The 22,500-nt window shown below is 40.8% G+C and overlaps 2 protein-coding genes across 2 annotated transcripts in view; one reads left to right on the forward strand and one right to left on the reverse strand.

The window, feature by feature from the left end:
• LOC143018550 (uncharacterized) overlaps window positions 1-22,500 on the forward strand; it is a 123,026-nt gene that overhangs the window by 23,901 nt on the left and 76,625 nt on the right. The gene's annotated exons all lie outside the window — the stretch shown is intronic.
• On the reverse strand, window positions 2,153-14,761 carry LOC143018791 (uncharacterized). Its single transcript, XM_076174370.1, has 2 exons — window positions 14,690-14,761; window positions 2,153-4,637 (listed from the first exon to the last, which is right to left on the reverse strand). The coding sequence occupies exons 1-2, from the start codon at window positions 14,702-14,704 to the stop codon at window positions 3,633-3,635; spliced, it is 1,020 nt and encodes a 339-aa protein (XP_076030485.1). The 5' UTR covers window positions 14,705-14,761; the 3' UTR covers window positions 2,153-3,632.

The raw sequence follows: 22,500 nt of genomic DNA on the forward strand, positions 1-22,500 counted from the left end.
TAACTGGACTGTCGCAACGTTCTTGAGGACATCCTGATCTAGAGAGAGAGAGAAAGAGAGAGAGAAAGAGAGAGAGAGAGAGAGAGAGAGTGGAAGTAGAGGGACAGGAAGACATGGATCAGATCGTTGAGTTGTTGTTGTTGTTTTGTTGTTGTTGTTATTGTTGTTGTTGTTTTTTGCCATAAGCCTGCTGGACTTGTTTTAGTTTCCCTGTCACGCGTTCTTGAGGACATCTTGATCTAGAGAGAGAGAGAGAGAGAGAGAGATAGAGATAGCGAGAGAGGGAAGCAGAGGTACAGGAAGACACTGATCAGATTGCTGACATTTTGATCATTCTTTAAATTGTTTTAATTTGTCACCGCATTCTTGAAGTCTTCCTGGTTCAGAAAGAGGAAGAGAGAGAGTGAGACGAAAAAAAGAATCTAATTATAATTACTGCGTTTTGGATCAATCTTACCTTATACCACAAATGGTAAGTCCATGAATAGAAGATAAAATAAGAATGATGACTGTATAAGTAAGAAATGTGTGGAAAGGAAAGGCAAATTGGTTTACCTGGATTTTAAGATATGACCCCTTAGATAGGGTAAATCAAGGCGAAAATATAGCTGTTCCTATATAAGTAATTACTTTTTTTCACTCGCCATATCTCGATTTTTTTTGTGTTTTTTTAATTCCTGCCAACATCTGACTACACCCATCTTATCCTGACCGACCCTCAGATAACCTAACTTGACCTAACCCAACCCCGAACTGAAAGAGTACCAATAAAGAATCATTCTGGCAGCAGACACTAAATTCCCCAAATAACTTGAGTTCTAACTTCGCTGATTTATGAGCTGAGCTGATGATTATCGTGGCCGGTTCCCTGATGGCTGGGGGTTTCATGCAAGAAAGAAATGTGACGACGGATTGAGCGATATGGATGTATATATGCATGCATGTATGTATGTATGTATGTATGTATGTATGTATGTATGTATGCATGTATGTATGTATGTATGTATGTATTATGTATGTATATATGTATGTATGTATGTATGTATGTATGTATGTATGTATGTATGTATGTATGTATGTATGTATATCTGGCCGCTCGTCTACAGACCCACCCCTTGAACAGCCTCACCTCCACCTGGAGACGCAACCCCGAGGGCCTGACATTCGATCTCCGGACTGAGTTCAAGATAGTTTTCCATCAACTTTATTTAATTTCCTCCAATTTGTTTCACATAAGGAAAGCTAACAGCCTACGAATATTTCCCTCCTCTTCTTCTTCCTCCTCCTCCTCTTCTTCTTCCTCCTCCTCCGTATCCTCATCCTCATCATCGTCATCATCATCATCCTTATATTTATCCTCATCCTTATCACCTTCATCCTCATTCTCATCCTCATCTTCTTCCTCCTCTTCATCCTCATCCTCATCCACATCCATCTAGTGATATAGAAATAGAACTCCACAAACACAGACAACAGTCCAAAGTTTATTCTTTGATAGATCTATGGAATGGCCTGAGAACCGTTGCTGGTCGCTGTGGGGCTGGGGGCTTCCAGTATATGAAACTCGAGACAATAGCTGTTATTGCTCTTCAGGACAAAGTAGATCTTTGCCCAATCAATGTGTTTGACTACGATTGTCTTTTCATGTATAAATACATATGATATAGATATATGTATGTATGCATGTGTATATACATATATATATATATATATATATATATATATATATTTGTGTGTGTGCGCGTGTGTACGTATTTATGTACATGTATGTATATATGCACACACACACACACACACATATATAATATATACACACACACATATATATATATATATATACATATATATATATATATATATATATATATATATATATATATATATGTGTGTGTGTATATGTATATATATATATATATATGTGTGTGTGTGTGTGTGTGTGTGTGTGTGTGTGTGTGTGTGTGTGTGTGTGTGTGTGTGTATGTATTTATGTATGTATGTATGTATTTATGTATGTATTTGTATATACATATATATTTCAGGATCACATTACTGAAAGCCTTGATGTATTGGTGATTTATTCCAAATTTTAATTCCAGGGCAAAGGCGTCATAATATTTAGGAACATACAGTATAGATATTGTTCTGGTTAACGCCAAGCATTTTAATTCAAATAGATGGTTAATGGAATATAAAGATGCGCTGGCAATTCTATTCAGTTGAGTCAACGCCCCAACTACATCCATTGCAGTCCAAGCGTTAATTTTTATTTTATTCACCTCATTTGCAATTTTGTTCATGTGTTATTGTTCTAGCTGCCGTCAGGCGGTTTTATTCAGCCAATGTAAGCCCCTGTGGCAGTCAAGCTTTTGGATTCTATATAATGGCAGGAGTAAACAAACAAAACAAATCGTGTCGATTACAGATATATTTCGTTCAGTCAAAAACAGCTGAATCGACGGGCAGACAGAGCTGCGGCGGATATCCGTAGTCGAAGATGATCTCCGTTTCCTTATTGGCCAGAGGGTACTCGCCCCTCTGGGTCCTTGAATTTTACGAAGAAAAGGAGACTCCCCGATTTCCCTTCGGCGACACAACAGAGAGATGTGCCATCCTTTGCAAGGCCTCACGATGAAGAGGAAGAAGTTCTTGTGTTCCTAGGGCCTCTTCAGGCCCTCGAGGGAGGCCGAGAACGAGTGTTCCAGAAGGTCTCTTGGCCACCTTCGTGAGGCGACGCGATGGGAAGAAGAGGAGGTGCAGGAAAAGTTGAGGAGGAGGAGGAGGTTTATGAAGAACACAATGAAGAGGATCCAGGACGAAGATCATGAAGAGAGAAAATCTCCAGACCCACAGATCTCGAAGAGTCTTGTGAGGTTCTTCGAGATTTGGTTTTTATGAAGAAAGACAGCCATGTTTATTTTCATATGAAAGCAAGAGAACTATTACCCATTCGAAAAGCAAAGAGGGATATCAAAGATAAGAAATCAGATCAATTTTTGATAAGGAAAAAATTCAAAGGCTTATGGGTCCAGAGAGTGGGAGAAGAATGTGAAATCAAAATATGCTCTAAATGACATGTTCCAGGGGGCTTTTACAAACTAACTTCCCCACTATAGATGTTAGCACATGTGTAAGAAATAATGTAAACCTCGAATCCAGGAAGAGGAGTGAGTAAATTCGACAGAACCACCAGGGCAACAGTCTTAGTCACTCCTTGACTTCTCTGGAGAGAGAGAGAGAGCAGCTGACTGAAATATCTGCATGTTTAGGCTGAGGATGTCCACGATGCATCCATGGCAAAGATTTAACAAACCAAATTAAAAAGAAATAGGTTTACCTATTGGATTAGTAGAGAATATAATTATACTTTTCATAAAATCTCTGAAAGTGTGCTATTGCCAGCAATGCAGTCTGATTATATACATTTTTTTTTATATTTTTATCAGAAAGACACGTAACGACCTTGAAGAGCCTTTAAGTAGGTTCTGGACCATGAGGACAAGACGACTTCGATGGTCGCCTTCTCCTTCGATCGTAGAACCTACAGACTTTACCCAGGTCATAACGCGTCTTCCTCTCTGGTATGGGAAATGACTAAATGTGTTTTTGAAGTAGTTTGAGGAATGGCCGAGGGCCTACTTCCTGTAGACTACTTCGGTCTGGTACAGTCTGTTGCCGTAGTTCTCGTCGAACTGAGCTCGAAGAATGTCTTCGTCCTCGTCTTCCTCTGATGATGAGGACGAAGAACTGTCTTCACCATCCTCTTCACTTTCCTCCTCATCCTCTTCATCCTCCTCATCACCCTCTTCGTCATCCTCTTCGTCGTCTTCCTCTTCTTCGTCGTCTCCCTCTTCTTCATCTTCCTCTTCGTCGTCCTCTTCCTCTTCATCACTATCCTCGTCATCGCCTTCCTCACTGCTAGAGCTACCATCCTCCTCAGAGGAAGAACTCTCACCTTCTTCGCTAGAGCTGACACCTCCTTCTTCGCTAGAACTGTCACTTCCTTCGTCAGAGTCTTCGCTTTCCTCGTCACTCTCCTCTCCCTCTTCCTCCTCCTCTGAGACCTGTTCTCCGTACTTCAGGGCTGCTGCCATAGGTCGTCCTCGAGAGGAGGTCAGAGTCGCGGCGGCTGCAATGGCAACACCTCCAGGAGTAATCCTTCCAGCTGACATCCTCTGCTCAGCATGGAGAGCCTTTCGTTCTTGGAAGGCCTTGAAGAAGGCGTCCTTGGCCAGCTTGACTTCGTCAGTGTCTGTAGGAAGGTTGTTGGCCAGGACCCTGTAGCCGCTCGGGCCGGAAGCGTAGTGGACCTCGACGTCTTTCCCGAAGGCGTCCTTGTAGGTGTATTTGCCCAAGGTACGGTCCTTCCCGTCGGAGGTCTGCATGTGAGATTGCTCACCGTTGTTGAAGGTGTAGCCGTAGATGTAGCGGCCCTGTCCGGGAGCTCTGTAGAAATGAGTCGATTCGCCCGCGGAAACGGGAATCTTTCGGATCTCTTCATCCCAGACGCGGTTGATTTCTTGTCGTTCGCTGAGAGTAAGGGAGTCCAGGTCGACAACGGAGGCTGAAGAAGAGGCTCGGAATGGCTTGGCCTCCAGCGTATACAACGTACACGACAGGACTGCCGTAGCTACCACCACCTGTGGAAGATAAAAGAAGTGATATTAGATACAGGTGCAGGAGCCTCTGACCAGCTGTTTACACACACACACACACACACACATATAGAGCTAAGTATGATAGATTGGAGAATAGGAGACTGGACCCAATGAACGTTGCTCCTTTCCTGTATGACAATTAGATAAATACAATTAAGTAAACACACACACACACACACACACACACACACACACACTTATGGCAGAAGGTAAATACATAATACCTGAAGATTTGCTACTGATCATGAAGACTATACCTGGCTAAGCACATTCTATAAAGATGAGTGAAAAGTATTTCTCTCTTAATCAAAGTTTATTTCATGCAGAACCTAGTTACGAAAGCTATTCGTCTATTTTTGTGTGTCTTTACCCAGGCTATACAGTATTGCATGGGAGTACACAATTAAATGCATAAAACCGAGGGTGCATGAAGTGATAAAGAAATAATCGAGATTCGTTTTCTTTTTTTCTTTTTTCGAGTCTACTTGAAACCCCGATGGGTCAAGTTAAGGAATATGAAGAACTCTTCCCCTTCCCTTTCGACACCATTTCAAAAACAAACGAAAACCCAATTACATTTTTGATCTGGGGACTCCCTGACAACCCTTCTCAAATCCTCCACAGATGAGCTTCTTAAGGAGATCGAGGCGTGAGCCTAATTTCGAAGTCTGGGTCACGAAGTGATTTCGGCGTTAGATAGATGACCTCCTTTAAGAGGCGGCGTGTGGCTCCTGAGACGCTAATTGTTCAGAGTGTGTTGCAGTTGTTGTTGTTGTTATTGTTGGTGGTGGTGATGATGGTGGTGGTTTTGTTATTGGTGTTGTTGTTGCTGTTGGTGGTGGTGTTATTATTGGTGTTATTGTTGCAGCTGTTGTTGCAGCTGTTGTTGCAGTTGTTGTTGTCATGAACTGTATTTCAACAGTGATTCTATCCTCGTAGACAATTTTGCTCCGCTGTTGTGCGCATATTTATACTTCACATGTTGGCTTAACTGAGGGGAGTGCGTTCAGGTTAAATGATACTATCGTAGTAAAGCTAAACCTAAGCAGAAATGAGATAATAACTCCTTGAGATCCTTGTGAAGCTACAGATAAACTACACCTTTTACCAACTAACATTAAAGGAAACTATTATCCCCAAGAACCACGTGACTAATTTTTCTTCTTCGTTTGGAAAGACGAACGCATCTGATTGGTACTTGAGGGACTGGAAAGCCCTCGATCGTGACACTTGTTGCTGGGTCCTTCTGGGAACTCCGGGGGCCTCTGAGGACCTCTGAGTTATTGTAGAAACCTTTGGGGACATTTAGGGACCTTCAGAAAGCTCCAGGGAATTCCAGAAGCCTCCGGAGTCCTCCGAGGACCTTCCGGAACGCCTCTGTGCTTCGATACTTCTAATCAAAGGCTACACAGTCAGTAATTACAAGAGTAATTGCTCACGAGGAACAGGAGTGATTAGATAAGCGATAAATAGTTATAGAAATATATTCGTATACATATATATATATATATATATTGTGTGTGTGTGTGTGTGTGTGTGTGTGTGTGTGTGTGTGTGTGTGTGTGTGTGTGTGTGTGTGTGTGTGTGTGTGTGTGTGTGTGTGTGTGTGTGTGTGTGTGTGTGTGTGTGTGTGTGTGTGTGTGTGAGTGCATGTGTGTGCACATGTGCTTGTGTGTGTGTGTGTGTGTGTGTGTGTGTGTGTGTGTGTGTGTGTGTGTGTGTGTGTGTGCATGTGTGTGTTCATGTGTGTGTGCATGTGTGTGTGTATGTGCGCGTGTGTGTGTTTTCCAACATACACGGTCTTTATAAAGTTGAACCCAGAAGTAAAAAAAGAATAAAAGATTTTTGTGAAGAACAATTAAAAAAAAAAGAGTCTTTTAGTCAGCTCCAATTGCACGTTCTCTTATGTGCTAACACAACGAGCGATGTCGGCCTTCAAGACAAAACGTTTGTCGAACTTTTGTCGCGGCTCAGCACTTTCGCGGATCACGAGAAGCCTCAGGAAAGGAGTATTAGTGTTACGTCGCGCGATAACCAGCACTTCTATCCATGGGGGGATAATATCGTGCCGAAGAAGTGGACTCCTAAAGGTGATAAAGGAGGGGTTTTAGGAGGGCAGTAGGAGAACAGAGGGGTAACATAAGTTGTTGTTGTTGTTGTTTTCTAGATGACTGTGGGAACAGAATTCTTTTTTTTTTTTTTTTTGACGTAGATGGGGAGCTACAATTACTACGGCATACTCTCCTCCTTAACTTCGAGTAGGAGGACAACAGGGAAGGTAAAAGTGAGAAGAGCGTCGTAGGGTCGTTATGGGGGCGAAATGGAGAAGTAGGATCGTCACAGAATCCTTTCCCATAAGTGGAGCGGGAATGAGGATGGAAATGAAGGTGTATTTATGGGTGGGGAGACAGAAGGTGATGTCGTTGTATAAACTGAGAAGGAATAAGAATGTATCTATTTTATTTTCTTAACTTACGCTCCTAACATATTTAGTCTTGTATATGGCCCCCAGTGCCCATCCCATCCCACTCTTAAAGGACGAGTTCTTCAAGAGGTAGAAAGCTGGAAGTCCGCGAGGTGTGGAAGAAGTCTCGAAAAGTAAGAAGTAGATTAAAAAAGGTCAGACTGTTGGAAGAAAATGTAACAGTAAACAAGACGCGAATGGTCTTCTATTGTTGAAGACCAGGAAGCAGCGCCTTCAGCCAACGAGGGACTTGAGACCTGAAAGATCGACCGACGCGCAAGAAAAGTCGAGTTCGGAACAGAGTTCGAGAACAGAAAAGAATGCGAAGCCCAGGTTCCTCTTATCCCCCTCCTCCCCCGCACTCCTCCCCCCTTCCCCCCGGGAGAGACTGTGAGATAGCCCTAATTAATAACAGCTTTGAAGACGATGAGGTAAAAATAAATGACTGTAGCTATACTTCACAAAAGAACGAATGGCTTATTTTTTAGTTGGATCGTGGTGGACCTGAAGACTCGACATTGGTCACAATACCATTTCTTCAGTAGATGATATGATATATGACTTTGTTTTTTTATCATAACTTATCTTCTGCCTTTGATGTAATATTATTTATCTTTGTTGACTGTTTATATTTGTTTTTAGTTTTGATCAAGATTATACCTTATAAAAATTGTAAGTAATAAGTGCGTAATAAGTTAAGGAAATACTCCATTTTGCTGCAAAGAAATCCGCCAGGTGGACGAGTTCGACAAGGCATCTCAATACGACCATTATCTATTGACAATTCTGTATATTAACAATATTGAAGTGACATTGACAACAAATTGATACAGATGGCACGTGCGGGGCAACGATTGACGATAGTGTCGACGTTAGCAACATTGTCATAGATATGTGATTGTCGTTTGAGGGACGTTTGGTCAGGAATCTGGCAAAAAAGGTCACTGGACAAGATGACCTTGACCCGTGTGTACCAGAAGGGTCATGTTGGAAGATGCCCAGATAACCAGACCGATTTTTTTTTCTGGGTGGAGTGAGCTGGCGAATCGACAGAGAGGAAAGAAAACAGGAGCCAATCATGTGACGCGACTTGGCGCGTTTCCTCCAATCACGGCTTTCCTAAGAACCTCCATAGAGATTCAACCTATGGGGTGCGTCCGAATCTCAAATGCTTTGATAATGCAAGTGAAGAACACCCATTTTAGATAAGTTTGCCTATAACTCCTTTGGTATTCATCTTTTCTTTCTTTTACATTCTTAACATACAGGGCTCACAACGGGAATGGATATTGTTTTATTAGTGTGATACATTGTTCTCTCCTGTGTGTGTGCGTATGTATGTGTGTGTGTGTGTGTGTGTGTGTGTGTGTGTGTGTGTGTGTGTGTGTGTGTGTGTGTGTGTGTGTGTGTGTGTGTGTGTGTGTGCGTGTGCGTGTGCGTATTCGTGTGCATATATATGTGTGTGTGTGTGTGTGTGTGTGTGTGTGTGTGTGTGTGTGTGTGTGTGTGTGTGTGTGTGTGTGTGTGTGTTTGCATGTGTGTGTGTGTGAGTGCGTTTGCGTGCATATACTAGACACCCGCAAGGAAGTCTACCAGCCCTTATTTACACGAGACACGCCCGACCCACTCACTTCATGAGCGACTTTTTTCTTTCTTTTTTTTATGAGGGGGGAGGGTTTGATGTAGACCCAGAGGGTCATAGCAACTGAGGGCCAGGTGCTGTATACGGAAACCTGTCCCTCCCCCTCCCACCGTCCTTCTCGTCAAGTGGATTGGAAGGGGGGCAAAGGAAGGAGAAAGGTATGGAAGGGAGAAAGGGAGGGAAGGTAAGGGAGGGAAGAAAGGCCAGAAGTGAAAGCATAGAGCGAAGAAGGAAGAAAGGAATGACAGAAAATAAATAGGGAGAGAGAAAGGGCAAGAGGTAAAGAGTAAGGGTAGGAAGTGAGAAGGGGAAAAAGTGAGGAAGAGAGGAAGGGAAGAAGGGGTAGAGGTGAGTAATTACGTAGGAAGGGAGATGAACAAGAGGAACGATGGGAGATCATGGAGGGAGGAAGGGAGAGAAATGAGATGAGAAATGAGGAGATAGAGACGAGAAGGAGAAAAAGAGAGGAATGGTGGAAAGTGAGGAAGGGAGGAAGGGAAAAGAGGAGGAGAGAGAGAGAATTAAGGAGCTAGAGGCGAGATAGAGAAAAAGGGAGGAATGGCGGAAAGTGAGGAAGGGAGGAAGGGAAGAGAGGAGGAGAGAGAGGAGGCGAGTGAGCTAAGAGTAGGGAAAGTCTCTCATTCCGTATTTGACGATCCTGGCGGCCAGTTGCCATTTTACCACAAGGCCCTCTAGTTATCTTTTGTTATGATAATCAGCAGCAACTTATTGCTCTGTTTATGCCTTTGCATAGGTTCTATATTTGGTGAAGGTTTCAATGGAGGTTTGATTTGTTAGGGAAGCTTCTAAACTAAATGTTCTCCGCAAGAGATCATAACCTAGAATTTATTAACTTTATCTTGTTTTATTTTTTATATAAAATATACAATTGAGTCGTAAAACAAATGGTCATACGCTGCATTTTTTTTCACAATTACATATTACGGACCCCCTCTCAGAGACCTGGCTTTTGCAGACTCTCATAAGGATAAACCATCGAAGGCCTATATATTTTGAATAAGGATATTTATACAAAGGGAGGTATCCTACCAAAGCAATTTTCCCCAGTTAGATCAGCGTCACAAGGGAACAGCATTAATGTGATGAATTGATTTGCCATCATAGCGAGCTAGGGGGGGGGGGGGCAGGATTTCGGGTACATGGGACCGTGGCCTACTCTATGGGACCCTTGGAGTTCCTCCTGGGGAGTCCCTTTCGATCCGCAACTCCCGGTCTAAGGAAAATTGCTTCATGACTTACTCCTCCATCGCATCAGTGAATCGAAATGTCGCTGCATAGTCCCAACGGCCTTGACATTATGATGTGCTCTCCCTCACGTGAAGTTGTGTTTACCTCACGTGTAGTTGCGTTTATCCCACGTGAATTGTATCTATCTCCCTCTTCAGTGAAATGTAAATGATTCAAGCTGATATATAAGTAATCGAAATGATTCAAGCTGATATATAAGTAATCGAAATCCTTTTAGGAAACCCCACGTATTGATAAATCCCATTATATGGAATCCCAGGATGCGTACTTGTTCTACTGCGTACAACCAAGAACACAAGAATTTTCTTTTTTTTGTTTAGTTCGATTTTGTTATGGCGTATGTGACAATGAAAATTTTTCTTCGGTCTGCAACTACTGTAGACTTAACAAGATTCGAGGATTGTCGCTTTGTTTATCAGATCACCATTTATAATTGCATTTATGATTAGATTGGTTATGTAACTAAGATTTAAAAGAAACGGATGTGTCTTTGATTGTCTGGATGGAGTTGGGGTGGGTCTATGTATGGATGTGATATGTGGACGGAGGTTATGACAGGACAGCCAAGGTAAAGTGCCAATTCTCTCCATCTGTTGGGTTTTGCTGAGCAGTACAGAATCCACACAAATATTTATTGAATTTCATTTTTAGTACTGTATGAATCTATAAAAAAAAATCGAACTTAGGACAAACTCTGCTCGTGAAATCATAACTTTGATAATTATTTATGGAACTTTTGATGTTAAGTGTGTGGTTCTTACCTTACTGACTATATAATTTAATTGTTTCTTATATTCTAAGTGTTAGCGGTAATTTCTGTACTTCATCTAAATTTCAGTAAATTAGCACTATTTTCCTTAAATAGTAGATTTTTTTTAGGTGTCCGTTATAATACAGCTCCTCCACCCTTTACAAGAGGATACTATTGACACATTAATGCGTCTTCTTCGTTATCTAGTCAAAAATATTTAGAAAATCTCAAACCAAAACTGACAAGAATTAAATGTCGGAGGAGGTAAAAGTAAAACTCGAAGAAAATAATGATATAATGAAATCAAACAGATCGTGATTCTTCTGGTTATCTGCGTATTAGGGAGTAGAAAGTAGACTACAAATGTAGAAATAGAAAATAAAATATATCGAGTAAGTCTAAGGAAGCCAGGAAAGTCTCGATATAACCCGTATCCTAATACTCATGGAAAAAAATAAATTGATATAAATTCTGTGACAGAGTTACTGGGTGATTTAGCAACCACTTCACTAGCCCCTTTCTCCATACATCCATACCCACACAGAAACCCATGTTTAGTCTCAGTGATAGTGTAGGAAGGCGGTGCATACCCGGACACGAGGAAGAACTGGACCACGAACTCTCCTTGGCTCAACCTACCGCCCTTTGCAATAATTGCCACGTCGTTTTTTTACTCTTGGCGACAACTCCCCCTCCCTCCCTCCCTCCCTCCCTCCCCCACTCCCTCCTTCGTGTTGCATACCACATTAAACAAACTTTAACTAAGACCTAAGGGTATTAAAGCCTCCTATAACTTATAATCGAATTTAAGTGTTTGTTTATACCTTTCGAGATTGGGAAGCTACCTACTGTTTCTTTTTTCTTATTATCATTTTTTGGAAAGACAACTAACCTAAATCTCACAACGATTTTAAATGTCAAAGTACAGTGATTATGTATGTACGCGTTTGGTGTATATGCATGTTTGCTTGTGTATGTATGCGTGCATGTATGTGTGTACACGAATATGTGTGTGTGTGTGTGTGTGTGTGTGTGTGTGTGTGTGTGTGTGTGTGTGTGTGTGTGTGTGTGTGTGTGTGTATATATGTGTGTGTGTGTGTGTGTGTGCGTGTGTGTGTGTGTGTGTGTGTGTGTGTGTGTGTGTGTGTGTGTGTGTGTGTGTGTGTGTGCGCTTGAGCATATACCTATATATATATATATATATATATATATATGTGTGTGTGTGTGTGTGTGTGTGTGTGTGTGTGTGTGTGTGTGTGTGTGTGTGTGTGTGTGTGTATGTGCGAGTGTGCGTGCGTCATCATTGGCCAATTGGGATGCCGCTCGTCCTCTCACACTCTCACTCTCTCACTCTCACTCTCAGTCCTGGCGCCACGTAGCACAGCTGGGACCCGCGGGTCCACTCTCACTCTCACCTTCGTTGCCTCCCGCCTGTGTTAGCCAGAGGACAGTGAGGTGGTCCGTGGAGGAGTAGGAGGAGGAATATGAGAAGGAGGAGGAGGAGGAGGAAGAGGAGGAGGAAGAGGGAGAGGAGGGGAGGGCGAGAAGGAGGAGGAAGAGGGGTAGGAAGAGGAGAATGAAGAGGAAGAGGGGAGGGAGAGAAGGGGAGGAAGAGGAGGAGGAAGAGTAAGGGGGAAAAAGAGAAGGAAGAGGAGGAAGAGGAGGAGGAGGAAGAGAAAAAGGAGAAGAATGAAAAAGAGAAGGAAAAAGAGGAGAAGGGGAAAATGAAGGAGGAGGAAATGAAGGAGGAAGAAGAGTAGAAGGAAGAAAAAGAGGAAAAAATAGAAAGATTAAAAAAGTAGGAAGAGGAGGGATAGAGAGAAGAGGAGTAGAATAATAAAGGAGAAGAGAAGGAATTGGAGGAGAGGGAAGAGGAGCAGGGGGATGAAGAGGAAGAGAAAGATATTAAGGACGAGGAGGAGGAAGAATAGCAGGGGGATGAAGAGGAAGAGGAGGATGAGGACGAAGAAGAGGAGCAGGAACAGTTGTTGTTGAAAAATTGAATAATTTTGTTCTGCAAAGGTGTTCGTGAGTGATTAAAGACTAATTATCTATGCGGACATCAACAATTACAGAAATATTTGTACAATGCGCAACATATGCGTTTCTGTTCACAATGAAAGGCAGAGGCCGTCTGCCATCTCATTGCCTTCAACTAAACTCCTGATTGTTTACGAGCTCAGGATAATTTACCCATGAATAACACTTGTTCTGAAAGTATATAAATCACACCAATCCGTTCCGCTCGTTGCGTCACTGGAGGGCAGGCAGATCGCTACGTGACCACAACAACTACCTCCCGAGGACACTTCGACTCTTGATTGGTTATAAGTTTGCAGAGCGAAATGACTGCGAGGAGGCCACACCCTCCCTCAAGGACTCACACAAGAGAGAAAGACCATAGACGAAATGCTTTCTGCGATCAGAAGCTGTGTGGTTATCCATCCCTCTACCTCTCTGTTGCATTTGCTGCCCCTCCCTCCCCTCCCCCCCGTTTGTTCCCCCTCTCCCCTACACTCCCTCCTCCCCACCCTTCCTCACCCACTCGTTCTATCAAACCGACCGCCTTGCCCTATAAGGCGCTGTTTCAACCATCATTACTCTCATTTTCAATATTAGTGAACACCCCACGATATTCATAGAACACTTTTATTTTTATGCACGTTTACGAATAACAAATATTACATCTAGATTCTAATGAAAATTGTGCATTTTCAGAAGATTGTCTTTTAGCAAAAGACTAATTTTTTACCATCAGTTTAACGAAAGATCAGTTGTATAAAAAATGACCAAGGAAGCAGTGTATTCGTTGGAACTGACCTTGCAAAAAGATAGATAGATAGATAGAGAGAGAGAGAGAGAGAAAGAAACTTTACTGTAAGAAATATAACTTGCAGTATACAAGTGTGTGTGTGTGTGTGTGTGTGTGTGTGTGTGTGTGTGTGTGTGTGTGTGTGTGTGTGTGTGTGTGTGTGTGTGTGTGTGTGTGTGTGTGTTTGTATATGTGTGTGTGTGTATGTTTGTGTGTGTGTGTGTGTGTGTGTGTGTGTGTGTGTGTGTGTGTGTGTGTGTGTGTGTGTGTGTGTGTGTGTGTGTGTCTGTTTGTGTATGTATTTGTATGCGTATGTGTATTTGTGTGTGTGTGTGTGTGTGTGTGTGTGTGTGTGTGTGTGTGTGTGTGTGTGTGTGTGTGTGTGTATGTGTGTGTGACTTTGTATGTGTCTATTTCTTAGGTTCAAGACCTTGTCAATCAGAAGGAGCAAATATTATCACTACTGTTTTCAAAAGAAAAAAGTTTTCTCATATTTTTTCATGAAATACTATGTATCACTTTATGAAAGCAAGGCAGATGGTGTTTAGAAAGAAATGATGATATCATCACCAGTTTTCTTTTCAAAAAGAATACTTTTCTCGTCTCATAATGTACACACCATTGTTTTATGAAATATGAACTATTATTTTGAAGTTTAATGTCTTAAGTAATTAGTCGTTTCTATGTTGTGATAGACTGGGAATGATTTCAGTTTGTATAGATGGATAGTAAGATGTTCTCAAGTGAATTACTGATATGCTTTTTTGATATTCATTTCGTGAAAATATCCTGGTAATTCTTGTTATTCACTCGTATAAGACCAAGCATAATGAAAATGGCTTTTTCGATCTTGGTGAACTCAACAAAGCAAAAATAGTTATCCACAAACTCTCCTAACTCGCCCTCCCCACTCGTTTCTGCTCCCATCACTAAAACAAACGAAGAATAAATCACAGGTCTTTTCCTTTATCGTAAGAACGTCAACACACGTCCAGTTATCCGATTTTCCCATGCACTTGTTCAAGATTCACAGTTCACCGTCACCTCACTATACATCCTTACAGTAAGCACATGCTCTTCCTTCCGAGATACTTACCCACTGAATACCCATGATGAAAAGTTAAGTTGGGGGCTAGAGACGCAAGTGCTCCACTCAACACCCAAGAACAGATTCGTTTGTGAAGTCAAGGATCCCCGCCCGCCTTATATACGACCGCGGGGGACGACGCCCGCTCAGGAGAGGGTGAGGGGGGGGTCCACCTCGGGCACTACAGAAAGGGGAACATTTTACAAGGTTCTACATAACGACGAACGGACGAACGAACATACACCCATAGAGCATAGATACAAGGCGTTGGTGCTATGATAGGGAGAGCAGGTAGCCAGACAGGATCACCAGTAAAAACAAGGACTATCTGTACCACCTTGGAAAAATCATTTGATAAAAAGCATTTCATACATACATACATACATACATACATACATACATACATACATATATCAAATCAAATCAAATCAGCCAACCTGAGTCCACTGCTGAATAAAGGCCTCCTTGATAGCATTCCACGATTCACACGACCACGCCAACATCTGCCACGTCACTCCTGCAAATTTCTCAATCTTGTCTCTCCACTTTCTGTCTTGTCTCCTTCTTCCACGCTTCCCATCTCGCGGTGTCCACTCAGTAACACACTTGCTCCATCGCTTATCCACTTCCTCTCTTTCACCGCCTCCACAGTATATTTCACTCTAGTCTGCTCTCTCACCCAACTTGCTCTGTTTCGGTCCCTCAGCGTCATTCCTATTATTGATCTCTCCATTCTCCTCTGTGCAGTCCTTAGCTTTGCTTCCATCACCTTCGTCAGTTTCCAAGTCTCACACTCGTAGACTATTGCTGGCAGAATGCACTGATTGTAAACTTTACGTTTCAAACATAAGGGTAGAGAGCCTCTCAGGATTTTATTATACTTGCCAAACACTTTCCAACCAATTGTAATACGTCTTTTTATTTCATTATCATGATCTTTTGTCACTTTCACCATCTAGCCTAAATAATTATATTCTTCAACTTCTTCAAGACTCCCACCATCGATTATAATCTCGTTACTTTGAGCTTTCGTGTTAAACATTACTTTGGTTTTACTTTCACTGAGACTTTCCTTGTTCAGATCACTCAGCATCTCTTGAAAGTCTTCTGATCTTTCTGAAATAAGAATAATGTCATACGCAAATCTTAGGTGGTTCAAATATTTGCCATTAATCTTCAAACCTTTCTCTTCCCAACTCAATCTTCTGAAAATCTCCAAGCAAGCTATAAGTAATTTGGGTGAAATTGTATCGCCTTGCCGTACTCTTTTCTCGATCTTGATTTTTTCTGTATACGAGTATTTATGTAGTCGAATTATAGCGGTACCTTTCGCATAAATATTTTCTAAAACTCTTACGATCTGTTCGTTTGTACCCTGCTTGCCTAGCGAGTTTGGTATTGCTATTTGTTCTACTGAGTCAAAGTCCTCGTAATCTACAAAATTTATCAGGTAGGTATATTGGATTATTTAATTTTCTCGAATAGCTGGTTCATCGCCTGCAAATGGTCTAGAGTCAAATATCCGCTCCTAAAGCCTGCCTGTTCTCTCGATTGATTTCCATCTAAAACTTGACTTAGTCTATTTGTAAGGGTCTTGGAGAATATTTTATATACATTTGATAACAAGCTAATCGATCAATAGTTACTAAGGTCCTTCTGATCTCCTTTTTATGAAGCAAAATCACTATAGCATTTGCACCATGATTCAGGACGCTTTCCTGACGTAAGCACTGGGTGTACAACTGAGCTAACTTAATATGCACTTCTTTCCCTGCGTCTTTCAAGAGATCTATCGATATACCAACTTCCCAGGGTCCTTTATCTCTTTTCATATTCTTTAGAGTGAATTCTACTTCTTCCTTTGTATTCTTTGGTACACTACTAATGTCTACATATAAATTTACTGACTCAGCTACGGTCTTCGACAAGTAAAGCTCTTGGGAAAAATATTCTATTCTTTTTACCATCCTGTCTCTGCATTTAATGATTTCTCCATTTCTGTCTTTCAAACATATAATTTTTCTCTCTTCCTAAAGTATGTCTGCGCTCGGTCCCGTTGATAATTTTACCTTTCCGAATAGTTTCCTCTATTTCATCCATGTTTCTCTTTCTTTTCTCTAATCTCCGCCTTCTGTTAAGCTTCTTTAGTTCTACTCTTTCTATTTCGTCTCTCCTGCTTTTAATCTGCATGGTCCTTCTACTTTTAATTAAGTCCTTTATAGCTTTGGATTATTTGCTTTCTCTGATACTTTTTGTATTTCCTACTTTCTCTGCCGATTCCCTAATGATATTCACTAAATTCAAATTCATATCTTCGACGGTGCCCTCGTTAGTTCTTAGAGCTTTGACTCTATTTTTTATTTCTAATGGAAATTCCTTCTTATCGTTAATCTTTACAAGGCTTATTCACTTTCTTAAAACTAGTTTATTTATCTCGATTCTGAAATTGAATTTATCTGTACAACCTACCATTCTATGGTCACTACCTATGTTGACTTTATTTATGACCGTAACATTGCTAACATTCTTGATCTCATCTAATATGAGGTCTACTTATTCATAGAGTTCAGACGATGAAATTAAATCCTTCTATGATGATTTAAGTCAAGGTAATGGATAAATAAAGTAAGTACACGTTGGTAATAGATCATTTTAGTGCTAAAGTGGGGAAGAAGATGGGAGATGAGTCGTGCATTGGGAAGTTTGCAGTAGGTGAAAGAAATGACAGAGGCGAGATGTTAGTAAATTTTGCAGAGAAGTATAACATGAAGATAATGAACACTTTCTTCCAAAAGCGTGTAGGTCGTATATGGACCTGGAGTACTCCAAATATAATAACAAAGAACATACATATATACATAGATATAAATACTGTATATACATACACACACACACACACACACACACATATATATATATATATATATACATATATATATATATATATACATATATATATATATACACATATATATATATACATATATATATATATATATATATATATAATATGTGTGTATATATATACATATATAATATATATATATATACATATATACGTGTATACATATATAATATATATATATATAATATATACATATATATATATGTATATAATATATACATATATATATATATATATATATATATGTAATACATATGTATATACATGTATATATATGTATATATATATATGTATGTATATATATATATATATATATACACATATATATATATATATGAAGTATGTAAGACAAATGAGTGGAAGGGTGGTGAGTTAAACACAAAGTTAAAACTCCAACTGTTCTTTGTGTTTAACTCACCACCCTTCCACTCATATATATATATATATATATATATATATATACATAAATATATATATGTATATGTATATATATACATACATACATACACATACATATACCAAGGCTTTTTCCCCCTTCCAAGGGAGGTAGCCAAAAAGGGAAAGGCATAAAAACACTCCCACCCATTTCATCCCTAAATACACTCCACACCCCTCCCACCCTTCCTCTCATCTGAGCACCTCCTGGATGACGGGTCATCCCTGCACCCTGCCCACCGCCCTGGGTCAGAAGCAGTGTCGCAAGACACAGTACATCCACAGCGAGGCCGCTTCATTTAATCGGCGACCCCCCCCTCTCCGTCCCCCTTTGCATATAAGGCGAGGACGGGGAGAAATCCCTTCGGGCTGCGTCAAAATTTACTCACACATACTACCCCACCCCCCACTTCCCCGCCCATTCCTCCTCATGCAGTCACAACATCATCCATATACAACCATTCTCCACTCACCTCTGTCTTCCGTACTCTCCCTTCCTTCCTCAACAGACATTCCCCTCTTCCCCAAAGCCCCCTTCACCCCATCCATCCACCTCATCCTAGGACGTCCCCTCATGTTCACTCCCTCCACATCTGCCTTCCATACCTCTTTTACTAGTCTTTCTTCACTCATTCTTTCCATGTGTCCAAACCATCCTAATATTCTTTCATCAACCCTATCTCCCAAATCCTTTTTCACCCCTGTTCTCCTCCTCACCTCCTCATTTCTCACTCTATCTAGCCTAGTAACCCCCACCATACTTCTCAGACACCTCATCTCAAACACATTCAAACTCCTTCTCTCTTCTTCTCTTATGTTCCACGTTTCTGCCCCATACAGTGCTGTTGGCACAATCACTCCTTCATACAGTCTCCTCTTCGCATCCATTCCCAAATGTCTATTCCTCATTACACTCTTTAAACCACCAAGGCATTTACTCGCTTCTCTCAATCTACATTCTACCTCCACCTTCACTCCACCTTTTCCTGCTACACTTGCACCCAAGTATCTAAAACTATCCACTTCCTCCAGTCGCTCTCTCTTAATGTTCACTTCCAGTCTACTGCCACTTTCACCCCTTGTACATCTCATCACCTTACTTTTACCCACATTTATCTTTAGCTTTCTTCTATCACATACTCTCCCAAACTCTGCCACCAGCTTCCTCAATCCCTCCTCTGACCCTGCCACAAGCGCAGTGTCGTCCGCAAACAACAGCTGGCTCACCTCCCACTTTTCTCCATTTTCTTTAACCATCTCCAATCCCTGACTCACTACCCTAGCATTCACCTCTCGCACCACCCCATCCATGTATAAGTTGAACAGCCAGGGCGACATAACGCATCCTTGACGAAGTCCCACCTTTACTTCAAACCACTCACTCTCTCCATTTCTAATCCTAACACATGCTCTACTACTCTCATAAAAACTCTTGACAGCTCCCAAAAGCTTTCCTCCTATCCCATAAATCTGCATAACCTCCCACAGTGCCTTTCTGTCTACCCTATCATAAGCCTTTTCCAGATCCATGAAAGCCCAAAAAACATCCTTCCCCTTTCCTATAGCTTTCTCACATATCTGTCTTACCACAAAGATCTGATCTACACAACCTCTACCTGTCCTAAATCCACACTGTTCCTCACCAATTACTCCCTCTGTTCCTCTCCTAATCCTCTCAATTAAGATCCTCCCATAAGCCTTCCCTACTACACTCAACAGGCTAATCCCTCTGAAATTACTACATTCACACTTGTCCCCTTTTCCCTTGTAAAGAGGAACTATACAGGCACTACTCCAGTCCTCCGGTACTCTACCCTCTCTCCAGCAAACATTAAATAACCTCACCAACCAGTCCACCATCACTGCACCTCCCTTTTTCAGACATTCTGCATGACATCCATCCAGACCAGGTGCCTTACCTGCTTTCATCATCTTTACAGCTGCCTTCACCTCATCCTTCCTTATTTCTCCTCCATTCTCCTCACTCATCACTCTCATTTTCTTCGCATTTCCCACTGCAGCTATCTTTCCTTCCCTATCCTCCTTCACATTCAGCAACTCCCTAAAATATTCTGCCCATCTTCCCCTCACTGCCATTTCTTCCATTATCAACTCTCCATCTGTACCTTTTACCTTTTCTTCCCTACTTGATTCGCCTCCTCTTCCTCTCTTAATTTCTTTCCAAAACATCTTTTTATTACTTTCAAAATTTTCTGTCATACTCCTACCCCATTTCACATCTGCTCTCCTCTTTGCCTCCTTTACCTTTTGCTTTACTTCTCTTTTCTTTTCTTTGTACGTCTCATATGACTCCCCTGTCCTCTTTTGTATATATATTATGGTTTTGTGTGTGTGTGTGTGTGTGTGTGTGTGTGTGTGTGTGTGTGTGTGTGTGTGTGTGTGTGTGTGTGTGTGTGTGTGTGTGTGTGTCTATACATACACACACACACACACACACACACACACACACATATATATATATATATATATATATATATATATATATATACACTTATATATGTATATACATATGTATATGATATATATATATACATTCACATATATATAGACATACATACTTATATACATACAAACATATATATATGCATACATACATAAATATATACATATATATACATGCATACATACACACATGCATTCATACATGCATACATACATACATACATACATACATACACACATACAAACATGCATACATACATAAACACTTACATGTATGAACACAGACATACATACACACATACACATGCATACACACATGCACACATACATACATACATACATACATACATACATATATACATACGTACAGTACATACATGCATACATAACTACATTCATACATAAACATATTCTTACACTTATAAACAAACACATACATACATACATACATCCATATAAACATGCATAAATATATACATACATATATATTGTATATATATACATACATATATACATACATGTATAAATTTGACCTAGGGGGCTGTGACGAGGTAAGATACACCGTCAGTCCGGACATCATTAGCGCGGTCAGGAGTCGGGTCACGGAGGGTAATATGCTTACCTTGGGTCAGGTCACTTACAAGCGCGAGGTAAACAGCCCCGTCAGCGATTTGAATTAACTGTACAGTAACCTAACAGCTTTAATTCTAAATGCACAAAATAAATTCATTCACCTCAACTCAATACGGAAGAATAGTTATACTCCTAAAAGGATGGGGGATAGGCTGAAATATGAGATCGGAATGAAAAGAGGACTTAACATAAGAATAAAAAAACGGGGTAACACACCTTAGATCCAAATATAATGATATGGCAAGATTGGTTAAAAAGAACACGAGCACAGCGAAACGTAACTATGAAATTAAGGCTGCCAGGCAAGCTAAATCCAACCCAAAGGGCTTCTTTTATATCTGCAAAACAAAAAATAAGGAAATGATAAGCCCAGTTAAAAAAGACGAAACTGTCATAGTAGAATTGGGGGGGAAAATGAGCGTGGCGTTTAACAAATATTTTCTCTCGGTGTTTACTAAGGAGAGGCAAGATAAGGTAACCTGACTGCGATCCAATTTTCAGTGGGGATGAAGAAAGTAGGCTATCCAATATCAACATTAGTAAGGTAGAACTAGTCAAACAGATTGAAAGACTTAAAGCTGCAAAATCCCCGGGTCCAGAAGAATTTTTTCCAAGAGTGCTTAAAGAGTGTAAATTTGAAATCTGCGACCAGTTAGCAGAAATATTTAATAAGTCGGTAGACACTGGTTTTGTATTGCTTGGGGTGGCAGGCAAACGTTGTTCCTGTTTTCAAAAAGGGGGATAAATCGTCTATACGCAACTACAGGCAATCAGTTTAACATCAGTTATAGGTAAAAGCTTGAGACAGAATCTGATTCGTGACTCACAGCATGGTTTGTCCAAGGGGAAGCCATGAGTGACTAATCTCCTATCTTTTTACACTTACGTATATAAGGCGTCAGATAACAATGATATTTACGATGTCATTTACCTCAACTTTAGCAAAGCGTTCGATAAAAGGTTCCACCAGAGATTACTAAATAAAATCAAAGCCCATAGCATAGGAGGAAAAGTGTTAGATTGAATTAGAGCTTGGATCAGTGACACAAAACAGTGGGTCACCATAAATGGTGTAAAATCCAAATGGGGGAGTGTTTCTAGTGGAGTTCCCCAGGGCTCGGTTTTGGGTCCCTTAGTGTTTATTATCTACATAAACGACTTGGACAATGGGATTAACAGTGATGTTAGTAAGTTTGCGGACGACACTAAAATAGGACGCCCAATTAGGTCAGGAGACGATGCCGAGGTTCTGCAGGATGACCTTAACAAATTGTTCGTATTATCGATGAAATGACAAATGGACTTCAATACCTCAAAGTGCAGCGTCTTAAACATAGGACTACACAACCCCGAATACAGATATAGCTTAGATAACACGTTTTTA

Source organism: Oratosquilla oratoria, chromosome 35 (assembly GCF_046742065.1).
Source record: "Oratosquilla oratoria isolate Oo_2021 chromosome 35, ASM4674206v1, whole genome shotgun sequence".
Lineage (NCBI taxonomy): Eukaryota > Metazoa > Arthropoda > Malacostraca > Stomatopoda > Squillidae > Oratosquilla > Oratosquilla oratoria.